This window comes from Aquarana catesbeiana, linkage group LG06, assembly GCF_042186555.1.
Source record: "Aquarana catesbeiana isolate 2022-GZ linkage group LG06, ASM4218655v1, whole genome shotgun sequence".
In the NCBI taxonomy this organism is placed as follows: domain Eukaryota; kingdom Metazoa; phylum Chordata; class Amphibia; order Anura; family Ranidae; genus Aquarana; species Aquarana catesbeiana.
Window position 1 is genome coordinate 328,021,781 of NC_133329.1, and position 24,641 is coordinate 328,046,421.

Below are 24,641 nucleotides of genomic sequence, written 5' to 3' on the forward strand. Positions count from 1 at the left end.
GCCCCCTCTCCCCCAAGGCACCCCCCATGTTGAGGGCATGCGGCCTGGTACGGTTCAGGAGGGGGGGGTGCGCTCACTCGTCCCCACCCCCTTTCCTGACCGGACGGGCTGCGTGCTTGGATCGGGGTCTGGTATGGATTTTAGGGGGGACCCCACGCCGTTTTTTTGGCGTAGGGGGTTCCCTTTATAATCCATACCAGACCTAAGGGCCTGGTATGCCCCGCGCTTGCCGCAATAGGAAAATTTGTTTTTCCTATTGCCGTGAGCGCGAAATGCAATACCCTGTCCTTGCGTTGTATCTGGTCCGTTGGACCAGCATACAGACGAGCGGGCTTTCCGTCGGACCAGCACACAGACGAGCGGACTTTCCGCCAGTAACTGAGTCCGACGGAAAGATTTAAAACCTAGGTCCAAATCTAGGCTTCAAATCTAGGTCCGGCGGGCTTTTGGGAAAAAGTCCGCTGGAAAAGTCCGCCGGAGCCTACACACGGTCGGATTGTCCGGCGGACTCTGGTTCGCCAGACCAAGTATGCCGGAAAGTCCGCTCGTGTGTACGCAGCATAACTCCTGATTAACCCTCTCAGTTTGACCATTAGATTGAGGATGGTAAGAAGAGATAAAATCCAAGGTAATGTTGAGGGATTGCAAAAGGCTCTTCAAAAGTGAGAAGTGAACTGAACACCCCTTTCCGAAACAACATGGGAAGGAACTCCATGGAGGCGGAAAATCAAACAAAATGGGGACCAAGGCAGGAGCAGAAGGGAGACCAGCAAGAGGAATAAAATGAGCCATCTTGTAGAATCGATCAATTACCACCCAAATGATCATAATCTTCTCAGAAGGTGGAAGGTCGGTGATAAAATGCATGGCGATGTGAGTCCAGGGCTCCTCAGGAAAGGGCAAAGGCATGAGAAGGCCAGCAGGAGCTTGCGTGGAGGATTTATACTGGCCACAGACATGACAAGCCTTAACGTAGTCTTTAACATCAGAACGAAATGTAGGCCACCAGTAGTGGTGGCTGATGAGGAAGAAAGATCGGAAGGCCCCAGGATGACCTGCCGCCTTGGAATCATGGCCTCAACAAAGGATCTTAGTTCCTAACTTGGTTGGAACGAAGGTCTTGCCAGGAGGAATTTTTGAGTCCATAGTAGAATGGGCAAGAATATATGAGGTAGGAATGATCGACTCAGGTTTGGAGGTGGTCTCCTCATCCTGAATGTCAAAAGACCTAGAGAGTGTATGAGCCAGGCTATTGCAGGAACCAGGTTTGTACGTAATAGAAAAATTGATCCCCAGGGTTAGGTTGCCTCAACAAAGGTCCAGAAACAAAGGCCTGCTTCAAGTCATGAAATGCAGAGACAGCTTCAGGGGGCCACTCCTTCACATTCGCACCCTTCTTGGTCAAGGCAATAATAGGCGCAGCAATGGAAGAGTAATTCCAAATGAACTGCCTGTAATAATTAGTGAACCCAAGAAAGCGCTGTGTGGCCTTGAGGCTGGCAGAAAAAGGCCAAGAACTTTCCAGGATCCATACGAAGACCCAAACTAGACAAAGCATCCCAAAAATAGAACCTCCGAACATTCGAAAGAACATTTCTGCAGCTTGGCATACAGATTATTTTCTCGAAGGCGCTGAAGTACAATTCGGACATGGTTTCTGTGAACAAGCAGATTTTCCGAAAAGTTGAGTGTCATCCAAATAGATGACAACAACATGATAAAGCAGATCTTGTTGACAAAGTTTTGGAACACAGCTGGAGCATTACACAGGCCAAAGGGCATAACCAAGTATACATAATGCCCATCTCTAGTGTTAAAGGCTGTTTTCCATTCATCACCCCTCGTATCCGGATCAGATTGAATGCACCCCTGAGATCCAACTTAGTCAAAATGGAGGCACTTTTCAATCTGTTGAACAGTTCTGATATTAAGGGTAAGAGTATCGGTTTTTGGTCGTCAGAGCGTTTAAGCCTCTATAATCAATGCAGGGTCTTAAGGTCCCATCCTTCTTGGCTACAAAAAATAACCCTGCTCCCGCAGGGGATTAGGAATTCTGACTGAACCCTCTCTTTAGATTTTCCGCAACATAACTCAGACAGGGCCTGGGTCTCTGGAATGGACAAGGGATAGGTCCGGCCCCTTGGCAGGGTTGCTCTGGGAACAAGGTCAATGGCACAGTGAAAAGGCCTGTGAGGAGGAAGTACCTCAGCCGATCTTTTGCAGAATACATTCCAGAACTTGCTATATACAGCAGGAAGAGCAGGAGATACTGATGTGGTGGCCACAGGAATTCTCTCCTTTGGGGTAACCTTGAGTAGGCAGGATGAGAAAAAGAGGGACCCAAAGCCAGGATCTGCCCAATAGACCAGTCAATGTGTGGAGAATGGAGCTGTAACCAAGGAATGCCCAATACAATGGGGGTTGAGGCTTTAGGTAGCACAGGAAAAGATATCCACTCCTGGTGGAGTACCCCTATAGACATCTTGACAGGGAGGGTCTGGAAGGAAGAACAGTGCCATCAATCGCCGAGACCACCAGCGGAGTGGTGAGAGGTGAAAGAGGAATTTTCAAGGAATACGCAGTTCCCCAGTCAATGAAATTGCCAACGGCTCTGGAAACCAGGTAGGCCGCGACCACATGAAGGGAAGCGTTGACATGGAGGAGCACAGAAAGGAGGAGACGGGATGATGAAGGTGATTTTCCTGGGTCTATTAAGCCACCTTCCAGATATAATGGACCCGCGTTTCCCAGACGGAGAGAGCAGGTGTCCCCGAAAATGACCTTTGCCTCACAGTAGAAACACAAGCAGTGGCGGCCGTCCATAGGTGGTGCCTGGGCGCCCCCCCCCCCTCCAGGCAGCAAAAAAAAGTAAAAAAAAAAAATAAATTTTTTTTTATTACTGGCCCTTTAAAAAAAAAAAGGAAAGGTCCTTAAGTGCACTGTGTTCGGACGCCGGACACAGTGCTCTTATGGGAAACGCCACGTCTATGCAATCACGAGATTGCAGACGTGGCGCTGCATTTGCGGGTGTTTAGCCCGCCTTGTGGCGTTTTCTGAAGCGCTGAGTAGCTTCCGCCCGGCCATAGTAATAGATACTACAGGCGCCAGACGGAAGCTACTCGACACTTCAGATTTGATTGACATCTGCCCTGCTTCGCTCTCTCATTGCGCCCGAGAGAGGAAACAGGAAGAATGCTGGTGCCAGTGTGAGGAGGAGGACACCGCAGGAGACCCAAGGTAAGTACCGCTGTGTGGAGAATGGGGGGGACAGAGGCTACATTTGGGGGGACAGAGGCTGTATTGGGGGGGACAGGCAGCATTTTGGGGGGGGACAGAGGCTGCATTTTGGGGGGGGGACAGAGGCTACATTTGGGGGGGCAGAGGCTGCATTTTGGGGGGGGACAGAGGCTGCATTTTGCGGGGGATAGAGGCTGCATTTGGGGGGGGGACAGAGGCTGTATTTTTGGGGGGGGGGGGCAGAGGCTGTATTTGCAGGGGATTTTGCAGTATTTGGCTGTATTCGCAGGGGATTAGGAATTCTGAATGAACCCTCTCTTTAGATTTTCCGCAACATAACTCAGACAGGGCCTGGGTCTCTGGAATGGACAAGGGATAGGTCCGGCCCCTTGGCAGGGTTGCTCTGGGAACAAGGTCAATGGCACAGTGAAAAGGCCTGTGAGGAGAAAGTACCTCAGCCGATCTTTTGCAGAATACATCCCAGAACTTGCTATATACAGCAGGAAGAGCAGGAGATACTGTTGTGGTGGCCACAGGAATTCTCTCCTTTGGGGTAACCTTGAGTAGGCAGGATGAGAAAAAGAGGGACCCAAAGCCAGGATCTGCCCAATAGACCAGTCAATGTGTGGAGAATGGAGCTGTAACCAAGGAATGCCCAATACAATGGGGGTTGAGGCTTTAGGTAGCACAGGAAAAGATATCCACTCCTGGTGGAGTACCCCTATAGACATCTTGACAGGGAGGGTCTGGAAGGAAGAACAGTGCCATCAATCGCCGAGACCACCAGCGGAGTGGTGAGAGGTGAAAGAGGAATTTTCATGGAATACGCAGTTCCCCAGTCAATGAAATTGCCAGCGGCTCTGGAAACCAGGTAGGCCGCGACCACACGAAGGGAAGCGTTGACATGGAGGAGCACAGAAAGGAGGAGACGGGATGATGAAGGTGATTTTCCTGGGTCTATTAAGCCACCTTCCAGATATAATGGACCCACGTTTCCCAGACGGAGAGAGCAGGTGTCCCTGAAAATGACCTTTGCCCCACAGTAGAAACACAAGCAGTGGCGGCCGTCCATAGGTGGCGCCTGGGCGCCCCCCCCTCCAGGCAGCAAAAAAAAGTAAAAAAGAAAATAAATTTTTTTTATTACTGGCCCTTTAAAAAAAAAAAGGAAAGGTCCTTAAGTGCACTGTGTTCGGACGCCGGACACAGTGCACTTATGGGAAACGCCACGTCTATGCAATCACAAGATTGCAGACGTGGCGCTGCATTTGCGGGTGTTTAGCCCGCCTTGTGGCGTTTTCTGAAGCGCTGAGTAGCTTCCGCCCGGCCATAGTAATAGATACTACAGGCGCCAGACGGAAGCTACTCGACACTTCAGATTTGATTGACATCTGCCCTGCTTCGCTCTCTCATTGCGCCCGAGAGAGGAAACAGGAAGAATGCTGGTGCCAGTGTGAGGAGGAGGACACCGCAGGAGACCCAAGGTAAGTACCGCTGTGTGGAGAATGGGGGGGACAGAGGCTACATTTGGGGGGACAGAAGCTGTATTGGGGGGGACAGGCAGCATTTTGGGGGGGGGGGACAGAGGCTGCATTTTGGGGGGGGGGACAGAGGCTACATTTGGGGGGGCAGAGGCTGCATTTTGGGGGGGGACAGAGGCTGCATTTTGCGGGGGATAGAGGCTGAATTTGGGGGGGACAGAGGCTGTATTTTTGGGGGGGGTAGAGGCTGTATTTGTGGGGGGGACAGAGGCTGTATTTGGGGGAGCAGAGGCTGCATTTTGGGGGGACAGAGGCTACATTTGGGGGGACAGAGGCTACATTTGGGGGGGCAGAGGCTGCATTTTGGGGGGGATAGAGGCTGCATTTGGGGGGGCAGAGGCTGTATTTTGGGGGGGGGATAGAGGCTGTATTTGGGGGGATAGAGGCTGCATTTGGGGGGGGGCAGAGGCTGTATTTTGGGGGGTAGAGGCTGTATTTGGGGGGGAGAGGCTGTATTTGGTGGGGGCAGAGGCTGTATTTGGGGGGGGCAGAGGCTGCATTTTGGGGGGGGACAGAGGCTGCATGGGGGGGACAGAGGCTGCATGGGGGGGACAGAGGCTGCCTTTGGGGGGGGGGGCAGAGGCTGAATTTGGGGGGGGCAGAGGCTGCATTTTGTGGGGGGACAGAGGCTGTATTTTAGGGAGGGACAGAGGCTGTATTTGGGGGGGGCAGAGGCTGTATTTGGGGGGGGACAGAGGCTGCATTTGGGGGGGACAGAGGCTGCATTTGGGGGGGGCAGAGGCTGCATTTTTGGGGGGGGCAGAGGCTGCATTTTGGGGGGGCAGAGGCTGTATTTGGGGGGGGACAGAGGCTGCATTTGGGGGGGCAGAGGCTGTATTTGGGGGGGCCAGAGGCTTCATTTAGGGGGGGACACAGGCATGCTGCATTTGGGGGGGGGGCAGAGGCTGCATTTGGGGGGGACAGAGGCTGCATTTAATGGGAACAGAGGCTGCATTTAATGGGAACAGAGGCTGCATTTAATGGGACACAGGCATGCTGCATGTAATGGGACACAGGCATGCTGCATTTGGGGGGGGCAGAGGCTGCAATTGGGGGGGGACAGAGGCTGCATTTGGGGGGGGACAGAGGCTGCATTTGGGGAGACAGAAGCTGCATTTGGGGGGACAGAGGCTGCATTTTATGTGACAGAGGCTGCATTTGATGTGACTCAGGCTGCATGTAAGGAGGGACTCCGCTGGGGGCACCTGATGTAAGGACAGACTGCTGGGGATGCCTGATGGCATCTGGTTGTAGGCGACGTGGCTAGTGACACACTCGGGGCTCCCACTGATTCTGCATTATGGTGAGTTGAATGATTTAATTTTATATTACAATGTAAAAATAGAAATAATGCGCTTCAATCATCCTGCCACCATAACAACCACGCCTATTTTCACCAAGTGGGAGGGGTCAAAAAGGAAGGGCGGGGTCTGGCGCCCCCCCATCCTAAAACTTCACCAGCCGCCACTGAACACAAGACCAGAGTTCTGTGCCTAGCACGCTCTTCAGGGTGTAACCTAGGCCAGTCCAGCTGCATAGGTTCCACAGCTGGTGAGGGATGCTCCACGCATTGAGGAGAGGGGAGCTCGGGCTGCCTAAGGACCATGAGGTACTGACTCCTTTTCTCTAGGGTCCTCTCCTGGAAGCGAATATCGATCTGATTTCAGAGGGAGATTACATCATCCAGACCTGAGGAATGGTTCTTCCCGCCAACTCATCCTTTACTCTGTTAGAGAGGCCTCATTATTCCAGCTCAGCTCAGAAGTTAAAATGCGAAAGTGAAGGGCATACTGTCCCACCGAAGAAGACTCTTGGCGGAGACGTAAAAGGGCACTGGCCGCTGAAGAGACACAACCCGGTTCCTCGAAAGTATCCTGGAAGAGTCCCAGGAAGTTAGATAAGCTGGAATCCACCGGGTCCAAACTGTCAGGTCACCTGTGGCCAGGTGACAGATGCACACCGCTGGGATTAGGAGAGCACCGCTAAGATTGTGGACTCTTCGGCTGGTTGCTGACGATGGAGCTCTGGGTGGTTCAGGAAAGCAACTCTACCTGAACACTGACATGGGCCAAGCAGGAAGCTAGAGTGTAAGATTCCCCAGGGCGCGGAGTCTAAGAGCCAGCAGGTCATCACCAGAGCCTGGGGCTGACTCCAGGTCGTCAGCTCATGCTCTTGGACCGGCTCGGGTGGACAGAGCCAAAACACCAGTTCGGGGTTAAGCACAGGATAGTCAGGAGAACAAGCCAAGGTCAGGGCAACTAACAGACAAGGATCATCAGAAAGGCACGCAGAAAGGCACGCAAAGGTTGGGGTTATTAGCAGACAGGGATCGTCAGGAAGAACACGTCAAGGTCGGTACACGGAAGTCAGAGATAAATATACAGCAGGACACCACACAGAGCCTTGACACAACTGTTGCTCGGCTAAAGCTGGCTTGTAGTGCGCGGGGATAATAGTGTTTCCTGTTGAGAGGCTGGGGTGAAGCCATGCTGAGAGCTCATACTTAAACACCCAGGTGTGGGGGCACGGTCTCTAAAGCTGAGACACACAGACCTGAAAGGTAAGCAGATAGTCAGAGCATAAACCATTACTGCAGATTCATAACACCATGATAGCAAATAGTTACTGTATGTGAATCACACCATTGCCCTAACAACTCTGATATGCAGAGTCATATAAAAATGTATCTTATTTCCTGATAATGTTTTTAAAAACAGTTTCAATCAGAGTTGTGTAATATTTTTAATGGTTAGGCAGATAAAATCTTTGAATTGTAAGTGTTATAGACATTATTAACTGAAACTTTAGAGAGCATTTTATCTTAATACTGGGATAAGTTGCAAAAGGCCCTGTAGGTACCTGGAGACCACCATTCTGCAGATTAAAAGTAGACGTCTCAGCAAAGATTGACAATGTTGATGATTGGGGACAGTTGTCTTGATGGCAGCTTCTGCTTACAAACAGATAGAAATATTTTTTGAGCAAATTAGCTGCATTGTAGAGTAGATATACCACTTCTTTAAAGATTGAACTTGTATGTCATGTTCTTCAACAGAGGCTGCCACTGCTTCTCTCCCAAGAAACATTGTTATTTAGTCAATCACGCATAAGACAAACGGTTATTAGAGTGACGTTGGAATGATCAGGACTGTCACTTTGAAATGTATGTCTAATAAATCTTTGTTTTAATTGTATTGCATGCAGTAACATTTGCACATGCCGTTCTCCACAATCCAAGTCCTGGCATGGTGGAGCCTGTTATATTAACATAACATTTACCATTGAAGTGTGATCCAAACATAAAAACTTGAAGTACTGATCAAAGCACTGCAAACTTTCCCCCTGCAGTCCAAAGCACAGATCGGGTGGCGATGTTTAAACAGAAGGTGGAAATGCCGCACAATGGTGTAAATAATATACTAATGACAAAAATAACCAAAATAACCAACAAAAAAAGTGACTTTAAAAATTGCATAGAAAGTCCCACAAACGTGACTCTTTCTAGTGGTAAATAATAACTCCAACAGTTGTCTGTGTGTAGTATTTATCCAACAGTCCAAATATATCACCACATGTTGCTCCAAACCACCACCTTTGCACACTCACCAGCTATTAAGCTGCATCAGAAGGGCAGCAAATCGTGTTTTTAGCACTGACAGGACATCACAGAATGGGAATCCATCCTCAGTGTAATCCTCCACTCGCACAGGGGGCCGCCAGCACCACCAATATATCAAGCCTGGGTGGAATGCTCACCACAGCGGATCCACAGAAAAGGGTATATAGTGTAGTAATTTATTCTTAAAAATCGGCTTCTATCCATCCATTAAATTAATACACCAAAGATTACAGGTATAGCAGAGTGTAAATCTACCATGTGGGGACATTCACTTACTAAGATGGCCGCCAGTCCCAAAAACAGAAGCGGCGGTGTGAACTCAGTGCATAGCTCCTCCCAACGCGTTTTGTGCGCATGCATGTCTTCAGGGGATACTTATTTTGTGGATCGGAGCACCTGTCACAGCCCCTTGAATGTCTCTGTTCCATGGGCGTGTTCCGGAGGCAGAGCTGTGACATCACTGACTCTCCTCACACATGTACAAACAGTAGGTAGCGTGGCTTAGCATCAATCAAAGGTGAGGGGGTGTGGCAACACAATTTTTTTGCTGGTGTCAGGATTTTTGTCATTAACACAGGGGGAGGATTTGATCTGACAGGCTGCTCTTTTCACAGGCAGACTAAGGACAAGCAAGTTTTGCTCGCATGCTGTACTACCTAAAGTGGTCATTTTATATTGGGCTATTTGAGTTTATCACCACTTTAAAGCTGAACTCCAGGCAGATATAAAAGACACACAATGATGAAGCTCTGTAATGATGAATACATCATTGCATTTACACTCAGTTTATAATGCAATCAGTTAGGCGGCTGGGGGGGGCGGCAAACAATCCCCCCCGGTTCTAGAGCAACTGCCACCTACCCCCCCTCCACCACCTGCTGTCCTTACCGTGGATACGGGTGATGGTGAGAGCAGCGGTCAGACCTGCTGTGGCCATCTTCCAGTGTGGCAGGCTCCGGTGTCATCCCCTGGAGTCTTCTCCGTGGCGTGTCTCCTCTCTGCTCCTCCTGCCACTAGGTGTCCAATAGGATCGCCTGATGTTTTGGTCAATCGAGAAATGGGTTTCATACCTGCTTCCAGATTGGCCGGGAGGAGGATCAGTGTTGCAACAGCAAATATTCATTCGTTGTTGCAGCACACCTGGGTGGGCTCCAGGTCGCATACTTTGTGATCCGAGCCCACGCTATTTTGAAGCCTATTATAGCCTATGGCTCTAATCAGGTGCTTAAAAAAAAACCCTGGCCGCTGTAATTCATGTGCCCGGTGACCCAAAAGGGGCCGGACACATGAGTAGGGGGCGGACACGGCAGCCATGGAAGATTCATGCTATGCATGAATCTATCCACTGCATATAGGGGGTGGAGAGGAGAGAGGGTGCAGCGCCCCTAATGGACGGGCTGCCACTGTGTAAATACCTGCATTTGATCGGATATCAGCATTTTACAGTCCCTGTACAGAGGAAAAATTACAAGAAGCCAGTAAGTTCATGTGCATGCTGTTAAGAAGAGAAAGCAGATTGATTGGCTCTCTGTTATGATAACCTGGAAGCGATGACCTGACACCACATTCAGTTTACGCAGACGTCATTTAAAAAAAAAATCAAAAGCATTCAAGAACACTGATCTTGGAGTTTTGAATGCTTTAAAGGGCAGAGGAGGGATTTGGGGGTACTATAGACCCCAGATCTCCCCGTAAAGAGTACCTGTTGCATGCCTATTGCTGTCACAAGGATGTTTACATTCCTTGTAACAGTAATAAAAGTGATCATAATTTTTTTTTTGCAAAGCAACAAATTTATTTTTTATAAATTAAAAAAAAAATAATAATATATATATATTATATTTTATATAATATATATATATATATATATATATATATATATATATATATATATATATATATATATTATATTTTTAGGTGCCCCCAGTATTCTCTAGGGACTCTGAAATTAACAATGTATATTGTTTGGGGGTTCTAAGTAATTTTCTAGCAAAAAATACAGATTTTTGCACGTAAAAAAAGTGCCAGAAAAGGCCTGGTCTGGAAATGGTTAAAATAAAAAAAATTTACTAAATTTACTGATTCATGCCAACCCTACCCTTCAGTTACCTTACCTTACTCATTCACTTTCTATGAAATAGTATATTGTAACATTTGAAATATGAATACCATGTTGTCTCTTTAAATTGCTATTTATCTTATATGGACTTTTGCTTATTTTTTAACAATATAAAACTTTCCATGCTACTTAATTCTAGACGAATAGCCAATTTATTGCAATTTAGTTGAAAAAAAAACTATTCTTATCAATCTTAGGCAATCTTACAAGTCTGCTTATGTACTGTGTTAAAATTATCTTCTTGTGTATTTTTGTCCTTGAACATAAACTGTAAAAAGTTATTAGCTTGAATGTGGTTAAACACGATATGTCAAAAAAGGAATGTTAACCAAGCTTCACAACTCATAATAAGAGGGTCAGGCCATCATTCCATCTTATGCTAAAACATATGTCCAAATTATCATGATATGCATTATTTTGTAAATGCTACACCACTGGTTATAGGTAGTTTCACTTATGTAGGATAAAGAGTGCCAGTTATTCTGCATGCCTATGTACCCACTGAGTGGTAAAGCTGTCAGAAATTTAAAAAAAAAGCTTTTATAGATGTTATTGGACTGTCGGACTTCTTTCTGGCTGCCGTCAGAACACTTGTCTTTTTGTATTGATGGCATACAGATGGCAAACAACCAAAGACGCTTATCTTTTTTCTCTTTTTTAAAACTTCCATCATTTCTATGTCATATTTATAACTCAGAATCAGATTCAGACTTGTTCCAAAATTTTCCTGTGTGCAAAAATGAAATCGGAAAGTGTATATAAAGCCAATATTTTTCAATCTATTGCATAGAGTCAAAGGGTTAGGACCTTTGTCGGGTTTTAATCTTGGCCCTGTGAAAACTATCCGAGATGTAATCCAAAATGTTTTAATTTGTCACAGGAACCGGAGGTGAGGGGAAATCTTCCAATGAGGAAAACTGTTTAGGTGACCGTTGTTTAAGAGGGGGTATCCCCTTGCTTTGAAGCAGTATGTCTCTAGGATGTGACGTGAAGGAAAAGCTTCCCAAGCAAAAAAAAAAACTAGGGTCCTAACCTATTGCCTACTGTATCCAAAATCAAAAGAGAATTGGCTCTATATACGCTTTAAAGTGATACTAAACACACACTGTTTAATTTACATGATCCCTTCTCTTTCTGTATGTGGATGATGGCATTGTATTTATTTTAATAAAAAAAAAACATCTAAGTACTTTTTTTACTAAATGATATACAACTGTCATGACCTAGCTCATTCCCAGCCTGTCTGCAGGGTAACAGTAGTAGTCTAGTCCTCTGCTACCAGTCACATGTTCAACAAAAACAAAAAAAACAAAACAGCCTTTGGAAAACAGAGTAAAAGTAAACAATTAGTACCAATAAACTATTTTAAATTGTCTCACAAATATATATTTGAAATAAAATCTTTATTATTTTTTGGCAATAATATGGTGTGAGTGCCAGTGACAGGCTGTGTCACGCCCCTCCAGCCTGTGTCTTAGAATACGAGGCCTCTATTAATCTACATGTAATATCCCGCCCCCATTGTGTTTAGCTGTTTAGTGAGCATGGAGGAGGAGGGAGGGAGTGGGCTGTCATTTACCACTGTGTATACGCCCACATGTGTGACTCTATAGTCACATGGGCTGCTCAGATGTGATAGGAAGCAAATGCTCAGCATAGGGACTCACTGAAAACTGAGCATGTGCAGAGCTACCAACACTGCTCTGCAAAATCCCTAGCTGAATTGGGGACTTGGACAGTCAGGGAAGATAGAGAACAGCAGGATCAACCAGGTTTTTTGCAGAATACAAAAAACAAATCTCATAGTGAGTGAGTATGAGCAGCATGAAATACAGCATTTATTGGTGGTTTTTAATGATGTGGGTTTAATGAAACTTTAAGATAGCTATTTTCCCCTCAGTTTATAAACAGTCCAAACTTTTAGGACTCTTCACACTTTTTCGCTACTTTGTGTTTCTGCAGCTTTGTTAACATTTAGTATTTAAGACGTTAACAGGTGTTGCATTAGGGCAGCCTATTCTATTTAAAAGGGTTGCCAACATACCATATGACTGAAGAAAAATAGTCCCTCCACCATTTTGGGAATGTAAAACACTACAATGCATGTCATTTACAAAGTGTTACAAGCTACTCTACTTGAGTGTTGGGAGGCTACTGCTAATGACACTAATAGGAAGGGCTAAAAGTGCATCACATATTACAATGTGTTACTACAATTTATTGGTGTACAGCCAGCTTAACCACTTTCAGACTGCCGCACGCCAATATACGTCCTCACTTTGAAGAGGAATATCGTTGTTATGGCAGCAGCTAGCTGCCATAAACCCAGTATCCTCTTCTTCAGCGGGCGGTCCGGTTTCCGATAATAGTGGTCTCTGCGGCGTATTCGCTGCAAGATCACTTTTATCAGCGGCGGGAGAAGGCCCCCCCTCCCGCTGCTTCCGGTGCCCTCCGTCGCTTACCGAAGCCGTCGGTAGCGGCGAAGGTGATCGGATGCTTCTCCTTCCTGGGTATGGAGACGAGTGAGGGGAAGATGGCCCACCCATCTCCATACCATTGCAGGGCGGATAGCTCTTAAAGGGCCATTTTTTATTTTTTTTTTCAAATGACAATTTTTTTTAATGCATTTTAGTGTAAATATGAGATCTGAGGTCTTTTTGACCCCAGATCTCATATTTAAGAGGTCCTGTCATGCTTTTTTTGTTTATATTCCTTGTAATAGGATTAAAAGTGACACAATTTTTTTTTAAAAGAACATTATAAAAATAAAAAAATAAAAGGTAAAATAAATAAGAAAAAAAAAATGTAAACGCGCCCTGTCCCGCTGAGCTCATGTGCAGAAGCGAACGCATACGTGAGTAGCGCCCACATATGAAAACGGTGTTCAAACCGCACACGTGAGGTATCGCCACGATCAGTAGAGAGAGTGCAATAATTCTAGCCCTAGACCTCCTCTGTAACTCAAAGCATGCAACCTGTAGAATTTTTTAAACGTCGCCTATGGAGATTTTTAAGGATAAAAGTTTGTCTCCATTCCACGAGTGGACGCAGTTTGAAGCGTGACATGTTGGGTATCAATTTACTCGGCGTATAACATTATCTTTCACAATATAAAAAAAACTGGGCTAACTTTACTGTTGTCTTATTTTTTTAATTCAAAAAAGTGTATTTTTTCCAAAAGAAGTGTGCATGTAAGACCGCTGCGCAAATACGGTGTGACAGAAAGTATTGCAACGACCGCCATTTTATTCTCTAGGGTTTTAGAAAAAAAATGTATAATGTTTGAGGGTTCTAAGTAATTTTCTAGGGAAAAAAATGTTTTTAACTTGTAAACAACAAATCTCAGAAAGAGGCTCAGTCCTTAAGCGGTTAAAGAAAACTTGCACTAAGAAAAAATGCCGACATCTACGTATGGAAATACTGGATCCAAGGGTGGCATGCTGATCCAGTGACTTTAGTAATATCTGAGTTACTGACTTTGAACAAGTATGCAAGTTCTAACTTTATACTGAATTTCATCATGTGCAAGCTTTTTCTAAGTCTGTGACTTGGAAAAATCTAGGCAAATAGAGACATCTAGGCAAAAAGCATTTTTAGAAGGTCAGCAAGGGCAACCTAAATATTTCTCTTTGTACAGTCCATTGTTCAGAGCTGGATATACTCTTTTATAGTTATGTTTTATATTTAGCATGTGGTTATGAAATGAATCTGTATTGCATGATGGGTCAAAGGTTTTATCTTAATTTTGGGAGTATCAGAATCTGTTTCAGGTATTGATTGATGTCGTTGTCCCAAATGGGACATTTTTTCCCTCACTTTTTGCCCCTGAGACACAAAGAAGGGAGGGTAAATTTCCTTAAAATTAAGGGAAATTGCATCTTTGAAAGCTGTTGTCCATTGGGAGATCTCCTCTACATTGTGCATTTCCCCTCACTTTCTGTCCTAGCAGCAATAGTGAAAAGGATAGAAATTGAGTGAATCTTAACAGCAACAAATTATAAAAATTATTTTATATTATAAATGTAATTCTTTCCTTTCAATCTAAAACTAGAAAAAATATTCTGTCTGGAATTCCTCTTTATTTCTGTCAATAAAAAGTACAATGACGGAATTAGGACTAGATGGGTGTTTGTGTCTGATGTAGCCTTTTACATTTGTACGCAACACTACTTAAATGTATGTTTTTGAATGCAAAACTCACATTTGGGGAAAAGAGACTTTGACCCACTGTGACTGGAATCCAAACATTATTGTTAGGTCCTGCTGCGTCCAAAGAAACACAAACGCAGAGCATATCATACGCAGCCTCTGAACTGTCATCTACAGTACTCCATTGAAGTTGATGGGATTATTTAAACAGTGTCTGTGTACATGAGACCATAGTTGTTTGAAACAGAGAAACCTGCTTAAAACTTAAAAATCTTGTGTTCATTAATATTTTTGTCTTTTGTAGGACAGACGATTCAGTGATGAAATAGACAAGCTTACTGGATATAAGACAAAATCTTTGCTGTGTATGCCAATACGCAGCAGTGACGGGGAGATCATCGGTGTTGCCCAGGCAATTAACAAAACCCCAGGAGGAGCCCCATTCACTGAGGATGATGAAAAAGTAGGATACATTTAAGCAGTTTTTTTTCAAAGCTATCTTGGTATGTCTATAATATAGTCTGTCTGAATGTTGATATGCATTGGTTTATGGAAGCATTTTATTAATGATTAATGATATTTTATCCACATTACTAAGTTCAAAGTGAGGAACTTTAATAATAGAGATCTAAAAAAAACTGGTATACGCACAGACATAAACTTCCACTTGCCAGGCTTTATGGGGGTGTGTGTGAAACACTCCTATTCCATGTGATAGTGCTAGTGATTGGTTGCTCAGGTACAACAGCACTGAAAGATGAAGGAGAGACTACCCAGCCCCGTGTAAGCTCCAACTAAATCTATTTGAAACTTGCACCTACTGTACTGGCTGAATTTCAATCTGTCTATTGCCATGTTAAACTGGCTGTAACCCTAAAAAAAACATGCTCCTGTCCCTTTAAGGCACAAGATATACAGTGCCTTGCAAAAGTATTCACCCCCTTGGCATTTTTTGTGTTTTGTTGCCTCACAACCTGGAATTAACATGGATTGTTTGAGGATTTGCATAATTTCCAACACATTTACATGTTTCCCCTTAAACCACTCAAGTGTTGCTTTAGCAGTGTGTTTGGGGTCATTGTCCTGCTGGAAGGTGAACCTCGGTCCTAGCCTCAAATCACACACAGAGTGGTACAGGTTTTGCTCAAGAATATCCCTGTATTTAGCACCATCCATCTTTCCCTCAACTCTGACCAGTTTCCCAGTCCCGACTGCTGAAAAACTTCCACAGAGCATGATGCTGCCACCACGATGTTTCATTGTGGGGATGGTGTTCTTTGGGTGATGTGATGTGTTGGGTTTGCACATAGCGTTTTCTTTGATGGACAAAAAGTTCAGTTTTAGTCTCATCAGACCAGAGCACCTTTCTCCATACATTTTGGGAGTCTCCCACATGCCTTTTCGCAAACTCAAAATGTGACATTTTGTTTTTTGCTGAAAGTAATGGCTTTCTTCTGGCCACTCTGCCATAAAGCCCAACTCTATGGAGCGTATGGCTTATTGTCGTCCTATGTACAGATACTCCAGTCTCTGCTGTGAAACTCTGCAGCTCCTCCAGGGTTACCTTAGGTCTTTGTGCTGCCTCTCTGATTAATGTCCTCCTTGCCCGGTCCGTGAGTTTTGGTGTGCGGCCGTCTCTTGGCAGGTTTGCTGTTGTGCCATGTTCTTTCCATTTGGTTATGATAGATTTGATGGTGCTCCTAGGGATCATCAAAGAAGTTGGATATTTTTTTATAACCTAACTCTGTCTTGTACTTCTCAACAACATTGTCCCATACTTGTTTGGAGAGTTCCTTGGTCTTCATGGCAGTGTTTGGTTAGTGGTGCCTCTTGTTTAGGTGTTGCAGCCTCTGGGGCCTTTCAAAAAGGTGTGTATGTAATGCAGATCATGTGAATACATACGCAAATGCCAATTGTCAGTTTTTTATTTCTGGAAAATAGTTTTATGTATATATTTTTCTAATTTTACTTCACCAACTTAGACTATTGTGTTTTGATCCATCACATATAATTCACATTAAAAAAAACATTAAACTAAAGGCTGTAATGTAACAAAATAGGTAAAAAGCCAAGGGGGTGAATACTTTTGCAAAGCACTGTAGCACAGTGATTTTGCCATGTCGATTTCCCTTTCTATGTTCTACAATACCTGGTTGATCCTGCCTGTTCCTGTGTTCCCCTGTGTGTATTACATTGTATTGCTGCTGTATTGTCTCCCTTTATATTGTAAAGCGCTGCACAAACTGTTGGTGCTATATAAATCCTGTATAATAATAATAGTGACCATGCTTATCATGGCTACTAATCCCTGATAGCGTGGTCAGATTACCTGCCTCTGTTATCCAGCTCTCTCCTCAGCATCTCCCCCTTTCCCCCTTCCCTCTTTCTCTGTCATTTCCGTAGTCTGTGTGTGAACTGTGAAGCCGATCTCTTCCCCGCCCCTCCCTTCTCCTCCTGCTTGTTTATTATACTGCAGCTGCTCCTCCCCTTTTGTTAAAGTGTAAAGTAAGATCTATTATATACTGTACTTTTATCCTCTGTTTCAGGAACATATTAAGTGTAGTGTGTGTATTTTTTTTTTAAATTATAAAGCTAAATGCCTTCTTTGCCCAGGGCAGCTATGTTCTCCCTCTGCAGGCTTGCGTACATCTGAGGGGAATTTCAGCCCCTCCCACTGCATTCCTTAAATTGAGAAGGAGAGCAGAGGGAGGCCATGTGACCACACAGCAGAGCTGGGCAAAGGAGGTATTTATCTTTATAATTAAAAAAAAAACACACACACACACTGTATTTAATATCTGCCTACCCCTAACTCAGTTGGTCAGACGCTATAGTTAGCTTTTGTGTTCTTCACCTCTAGCAGTCCACTTTTCCCATAAGGCAAGCAGGCTTACTGGTACTCGGTTGCCCCCAGGACTTATACACAATGCTATAGTGCCTGTCTACCATGCCAGGGCATGCTCAAACTGAGCAAAGCAAACAGGTACCTGCAGTTAGCAGACAAGGTTCAGGATAGTCAGGGTCAATCAATAGTCAAAAGGCAGGCAGAGTTCAGAGAATAGTCAATATCCGGTCCAAGGTCATAAGTAGGGGAATCCAAACAGCAGAGCAGGACAGACAGACAGAGAGCTTGCACATATTACACACGCTATATCACAAGCATGAGACTGCAGGCTTGGCTGGCTTATATCAAGTTTGGTCTCCACCCAGAGACTGGCCACAATCATCTTGCAGGTGGATAGATAGACATGGAGAATGCCACAGCCAAAACCAGGATACTGAAATGAGGAGCAGGAGCGCTAGATGCTCCTGACTATATGTTCCTAAAACAGAGAGGATAACAGAATATAATATATGTGACTTTTCAACCACTTTAAGTCCACTTAGTCTGGTTGTGGTATTCATCATGGCTTTGACTGGAGCATATGCTGTTCAGTGTAGTTATTGGTAATGAATGCACTGAGTTTGCAACAAAATTACTGATTTAGGGCTCATTCACATGGATATATCAAAATGTACTCCCGTGCAAAGGGGCCGCCTTCATCTGTTCAGGATGCACAGGTGTTCCATGCTGACTCATACAGGCAGCCTGTTCAAATTAATGACAGGCTGCCAGCTGCACAGAGCTGCATGGATCTCCATGTGCATACGCGAGTATACATCAGTACAGGTCGGATGCACAAATCAAAATGCAGACAGACTTAAAAAGGTGGAGATTGCGACTTCACCACCCGGCCTCTCCAGCTCATCCAATAAGAGAACACTTTGCATTCATTGCAAAAATGCAAAGTTTTTTCTAAATGGTGCTTGTGCCAAGTGAGCAACCTGCTGTGTTCATTGCCAGCAGGGTAGCCACTCGGCACAGGACACAGAAGCTAGCAGCAATCACTGTAGTAGCTTTGCCTAATACAGTAATTTTTAGCTTTCACTGGGATTGGCTAGGTATGGTACGAAATACTTACATTGGTCCAAGCTAGACCATTGTAATTATGCAAAAATGTCCATGCCTAAACTTCACCACTTCACCTAAACCACTTCAGCTCCGGAAGGTTTTACCCACTTCCTGACCAGGCCATTTTTTGCGATACGGCACTGCGTCGCTTTAACTGACAATTGCACAGTTGTGCAACACTGTACCCAAATAAAACTGATGTCCTTTTTTCCCCACATATAGAGCTTTCTTTTGGTGGAATTTGATTGCCTCTGCGCTTTTTATTTTTTGCGCTATTAAAAAAAAAGACTGACAATTTTGAAAAAAAAACAATATTTTTTACTTTCTGCTATAATATCCAAAATAAAAAAAAAATGTCTTTATCAATTTAGACCAATATGTATTCTTCTACATATTTTTGGTAAAAAAAAAATCCCAATAAGCGAATATTGATTGGTTTGCACAAAAGTTATAGCGTCTACAAACTACGGGATAGATTTAGTGACTTATTTATTTATTTTACTGGTAATGGCGGCAATCTGCGATATTTAGCGCGACATTGAGTGACACTTTTTGGGAACCAGTGACACCAATACAGTGGTCAGTGCTATAAAAATGCACTGATTACTGTATAAATGGCACTGGCAGGGAAGGGGTTAACACCAAGGGGAATTAAAGGGTTAAATGTTCCCTAGGGCGGTGTTTACTAACTTCGAGAAGCAGTGTCACACTGAAGGAAAAGAGCGATCAGTGATTCAGCTTAGCTGAATCACAAGATTTCTTTCCCTTCCTGACAGATCCGCCGTTTGCCTTGTTTTTTGCAGGCAGACGGCTGATCTGTCTCTCCTGTGAATGATTGGCGGGTCGCAGCGGCCATCGCTTCCACTGGACTCGCTGATTGGCTCCTGTGTCCAATCACAGCGGGAGCTGTGCGCCGGCAGCCGGCGCCCCCTAAACCGCGTGCACAAAATCACATACAGGTACGTGATTTAGCGCAGCCGGGCCACCCTGCTGCAGTAAATGTATGTGGGGTGATCCAGAAGCGGTTAGAAATCATAAACAACACCTTAAATTAGATGTAATCCCTCACATATACCCAGTGAAGTGAACAGCCTCACATGATACACAGGGATGAAACAAATCTCTCTACATAAGTTTTACATGTATATCTGCTGTCTTCAGCTTTATATATTCTTTAGAATGTTCAGATCGTATTAGGAGATTTTCTCTTCCTGTTCAGCACTGCAGTGAAGCCTGGGCATACAGCCAAGATGGCTGACTGGAGGAAAGGCACACACCCCCACTCCACATAGGTAGAGCCTCTGAGCTGTTCGTTGAATAGTTCAGCACTCTGCTAATCTATTTATAGCAGCCTCCCCAACACAAAACGCAGCCTGCTTTTATCTCCTGTGATGGAGAACTTGTCAGATGTTATCAGGCTGATAACAGAAGAACAAGGCAGGAGAATGCTAAGGGACATAGTGCTTTGGAGAGAGATAGGAAAACACTGCAGATATTTGTGCCCAGCTCAAATTTCATGAATCGAGTTTTCTTCAACTTTAATTTCACCTTCCCCATTGACTCTAGTTCATTTAGTTAAAATGGCAAACGTTGCCAATATGCCTTGGTTGTTGTTTTTAATTTTCCAATTATGTACTTTGCTTCAACATAGAAGTAAACATATAAGCCAACACACTCTTCCAGTACTGCATTGGCTGGGATTTAGTATCAGGGAGGTCATGGTGAAGGAATAGAGCAGAGATCTTGGAACAGTATTTTCCTGCAGGATATCCCAGCTGTTATGACATTCCTGGCATGATTGAATCTGCTTGCATCCTCCCAAACCGGACTTAGTTTGATTATAATGACAGTTATATTTCATTTCAAATTGTGTATTCATTAAACATTGATATTTTAAATGCTTATAGCATGTTAAATGAGAGTTTAATTGTATATGATTTTTTATTATTGTAAAACAAATACATATGATTGTGATTTTAGATAGGCGTATTAAATTAGGTAGGTTAAAACACAGATAATTATATTTTAATGCCCTACTGTCATAATAGTTAAAGCCAAGTTATAATTGGTGGTTCTTTCATACGTCCTTAGACGTATGAAGAAAAGTACAGTTATATTTATTGGGAAGCACTTACAGCACTTAAATTTCATTTTTAATATTTTTGGCTCACTGCATCTTTAATTCCATTTAACAATGTGTTGTTCAAAGATTAAAAAACAATTAATTAGCCAGGAAATGTTTCTATTTTCCCAGGTGCATTATTTTGACAATTTACAGTGGTTCATAGTCTAGTCTCTCTTCATTCCATGTTCTGTCCTAATACGCTTCAATAAATAAAGTCTTGGCATGTGTTGTTTTAGCCTTCCTGTGTAGCTTTTTTTTTTTTTTTTTTTTTTTTTTTTTACAAAAAATGGGAACTGAGGGTCCATTACCAAAAGACATTAACAGATATTGATTCACATATGGCATACACAAAATTCTGCACAGTTTGAAGCATTATGCTCTGGGGAATTGGCTTGTATTGGTGAGTTTCATGTTCGAGAAAATATCCAACATTGTAAGGGAAAGACACATAACTGAGTGATTAGGGAGATGGTCCTCAGGGGCATTCCCTGTGCAACTTATTAGTCTGTTGTCAGGTTGTGTAGGCCATGTCATCTTTTTATATATTGTGAAGTATAGTATTGATCTCGGAATGACCCGATGTGCTGTATGCTTTAACAGCCAGTATTTCTGTGCATTTTACAGGCATATCAGGTACAAACAGATACACACACAAACACCAAAACCAGAGTTTCCTAACATCATATGTCAAATTGTGTGCCCATATAGAGGTCTGGCTTTGTGGAAGCAATATGCATCATGGCTTATGGTGGCATACTGCAACTTTGAGGGGGAGGCAGGTTGCTTCCCAGATAGCAAGCAATTGTGATGCAAGTTTAAAAATGACTTGCTAAGCTATCGCTAGACTTGCCAGGCTTCACAAGTTTGTATTTACAATTGCAGCAAGTCCGCATTGCGTGACTCCAGATCAATTTTCTTTGCAAACATTCTGCAAGTCTAATGCAAGTTCTGGTTCAGTTATGTTGTGCAATAGTCATCCCACCACAGGGGTCACTGTAGCTGAATTTTCATGCTGTAGACTTGCAGAGCTATCCCTGTAGACTCACCACTGCAACTTTGCTCTTGCTAGAGACTTGCCACATACATTTGCTACAAAAGTATCAACTAGAACTTGTGCTTCAAGTGCTCTGCAAGTGTACAACTTGCCAGTGCAAATGTGCAGCAAGTTAACAGACTTACAATTCAACACTGCCACAAATGCATGGCGTTATCCTTGCTATCTGGGTTTTGGTTTCATTGTGTGAATGTACCTGTTATTATCCTGGTAAATTAAGCACCTAGAAGCATGCCCTGGGGCCCCCAAAACCACAGAGTATTTTAAAGTAGCTGTAAATCTTATCTAAATGAAATTTAATTTATGCATCATAAAGAATTACCATCTTTTTTCCATCATTTTCACATCTCAGGACAACTTGTCTCCTCCAGGCTCTTCAAGGAGAGGAAGAAAGAATTATCACATCACTGTTGGGAGTTGAAAACAGAATGTTTCTATTTTCTATAATAAAAAAAAAAACATGTTTTGGGGCTCCTAAATGCCCCCTTCATCAGTTTTTATTAGTTGATGTAGGAAAATAGCTTAACAGGACTAGTAAATACAGCAGAAGCAACTCAAAGGAAACAATGTTCTATAGGGATAGAACGCTATTTGTTGAGATAGGTTAGAGTAGTTTGTTTTTCTTCTCCAGCCGATTGGCAGCACTTCCTGTATATGTTTAATGTCAAGGTGGGCTAACTAATGGTGGGAGCTTTGGAGCATGCCTGCACGCGAGTGCCAACATGGAGGATGATAGTCTCCACTGGAAATCCATGTGACAGGGTAGACAGTGTATACATAAGGAAAGCAACTGGGATACAGAAACACTGCATTGTCACCTTGTAACAGCAATTGTGTGATAAAAAGGTATTATTTAAAAATGAATTACTTTAGAAATTACATAAGAATTTGAAAGATTAAATGATAGTTTAAAGATGTCAGTAGATCTGTTTAATCTACAGTATAAAGTTTGCCATTTTCTGCAATTGTTGTAGACCAACACGTCTTCTTCCACCTCCCATACCTATCTCCTGACCATTGAGGCTACCCATCATGGTGATTCACCACTAGAGACGTTTGTGAGGCGGGAAGGAGCTGGCCAACCATCTGCATTGTCTGGAAAATGTCAGAGCTTACATCTTTTGCCCCGTACACACGGTCGGACTTTGTTCGGACATTCCGACAACAAAATCCTAGGATTTTTTCCGACGGATGTTGGCTCAAACTTGTCTTGCATACACACGGTCACACAAAGTTGTCGGAAAATCCGATCGTTCTGAACGTGGTGACATAAAACACGTACGTCGGGACTATAAACGGGGCAGTGGCCAATAGCTTTCATCTCTTTATTTATTCTGAGCATGCGTGGCACTTTGTCCGTCGGATTTGTGTTGTCGGAAAATTTTATATCCTGCTCTCAAACTTTGTGTGTCGGAAAATCCGATGGAAAATGTGTGATGGAGCCTACACACGGTCGGAATTTCCGACAACAAGGTCCTATCACACATTTTCTGTCGGAAAATCTGACCGTGTGTACGGGGCATTAGAGTGCTGTTGGTTTTGGGAGTACCTGGACATATTTAAAATGATTGTTACGTAAAAAAGTTTTTTACCTCATGGCATTCAATGCATTAAGGTAAAAAAAAACTTAACACTACGTACATCCCGCCCCTCAATCAATAAACACTTACCTGGCTCCTCTCTCAATCCAGTGGTGTCCCATCTGCAGCTTCACTGTTCCCTCTTCCTGGTCTCACAGGAGAATCTGAGAGCAATTTCTTTCTGCTATCTGTCAAATCTTGTGCAGAGGGAGTGGAGGGTGTTGCCGAGCTGTGTGTGTGTCTATAGATGCGCACAGCCCGGCACAGGAGTGCACCCGCATGGGTGCCCCCTCACCACATGGCTTGCTAAGAGGGCACCCGCAGGAAAGGAGGAGCAGACAGCATTGACAGGGGACTCTAGAAGTGAAGGTAAGGGACCATTCTGTGCAATAGCTTTGCACAGAGCAGGTAAGTATAGCATCTTTTTTATTTTAATTAAAACAAAAATTGCCTCTACCATCACGTTAAAGATGTCCAAAGGCATGCACTTTATGCCTGTTCCCACCTTTCCATTTGTTTTTTAATTCCTTCATTGACAGGTTTACATGAATGTTCTTTGTTTACATCAGTGGTCTCCAAACTATGGCCCCAGGGCAAGATGTAGTCCTTTACTTACCTTTTTCTGGCCTTTGGACACTATTGCTCACTGATTTGAGGCCCTAATCCTCCCAATGACACAACCAAGGGGACACTATTATTCCCACTGAAACCAGATGGGGTATTGTTTCTCCTCCTACTATAAAAGCTGAGATATTGTTGTTGGGACATTTTCTACTCCTACTGGGCACAATTCGGCCCCCCTAACGTATGAACTGACCCCTTGTTTATAAAGTTTGTAGACCCCTGGCTTATATGAAATTATGCAAGCATAATCATTTCTAGATAAAATTGATTAGAAACTCACTTATTTTATACAAAGTGCTGGGAACTGTGCAAACAGCATAGTAAATCTACCCATAGACATCAGCTGATTGTTGCCCGTTTCTGCTGAAGCTACATTGTTTCAGCCAAGCACCATTTTTGTCCTTAAAATAAGCCAGCTCTGCAGATGTCTTCCTATTCCCCTCCATCTTTGGTCATATAAATCACCAAGTTTTCCACCTCACAGGTTCAATACCTGCACAAACATCATTAAGCCGCAGTTGTCAGCCTTATACACTGGACGGTTGTTGATAGATATATAGTCTTCAGATTTAAAAGCTTCATTTTCAGTCACCCAGTCACGCAAAAGACAGATCCTGCAGTCAGCCTGTCCTCAGCTTCTTCTT

At 43.8% G+C, this 24,641-nt stretch overlaps 1 protein-coding gene across 1 annotated transcript in view; it reads left to right on the forward strand.

The window, feature by feature from the left end:
* PDE11A (phosphodiesterase 11A) overlaps window positions 1-24,641 on the forward strand; it is a 988,141-nt gene that overhangs the window by 175,671 nt on the left and 787,829 nt on the right. Inside the window, exon 2 of the mRNA XM_073633831.1 lies at window positions 14,967-15,125. Within this exon, the coding sequence (XP_073489932.1) occupies window positions 14,967-15,125 (159 nt within the window). The remainder of the gene's footprint in view (window positions 1-14,966; window positions 15,126-24,641) is intronic.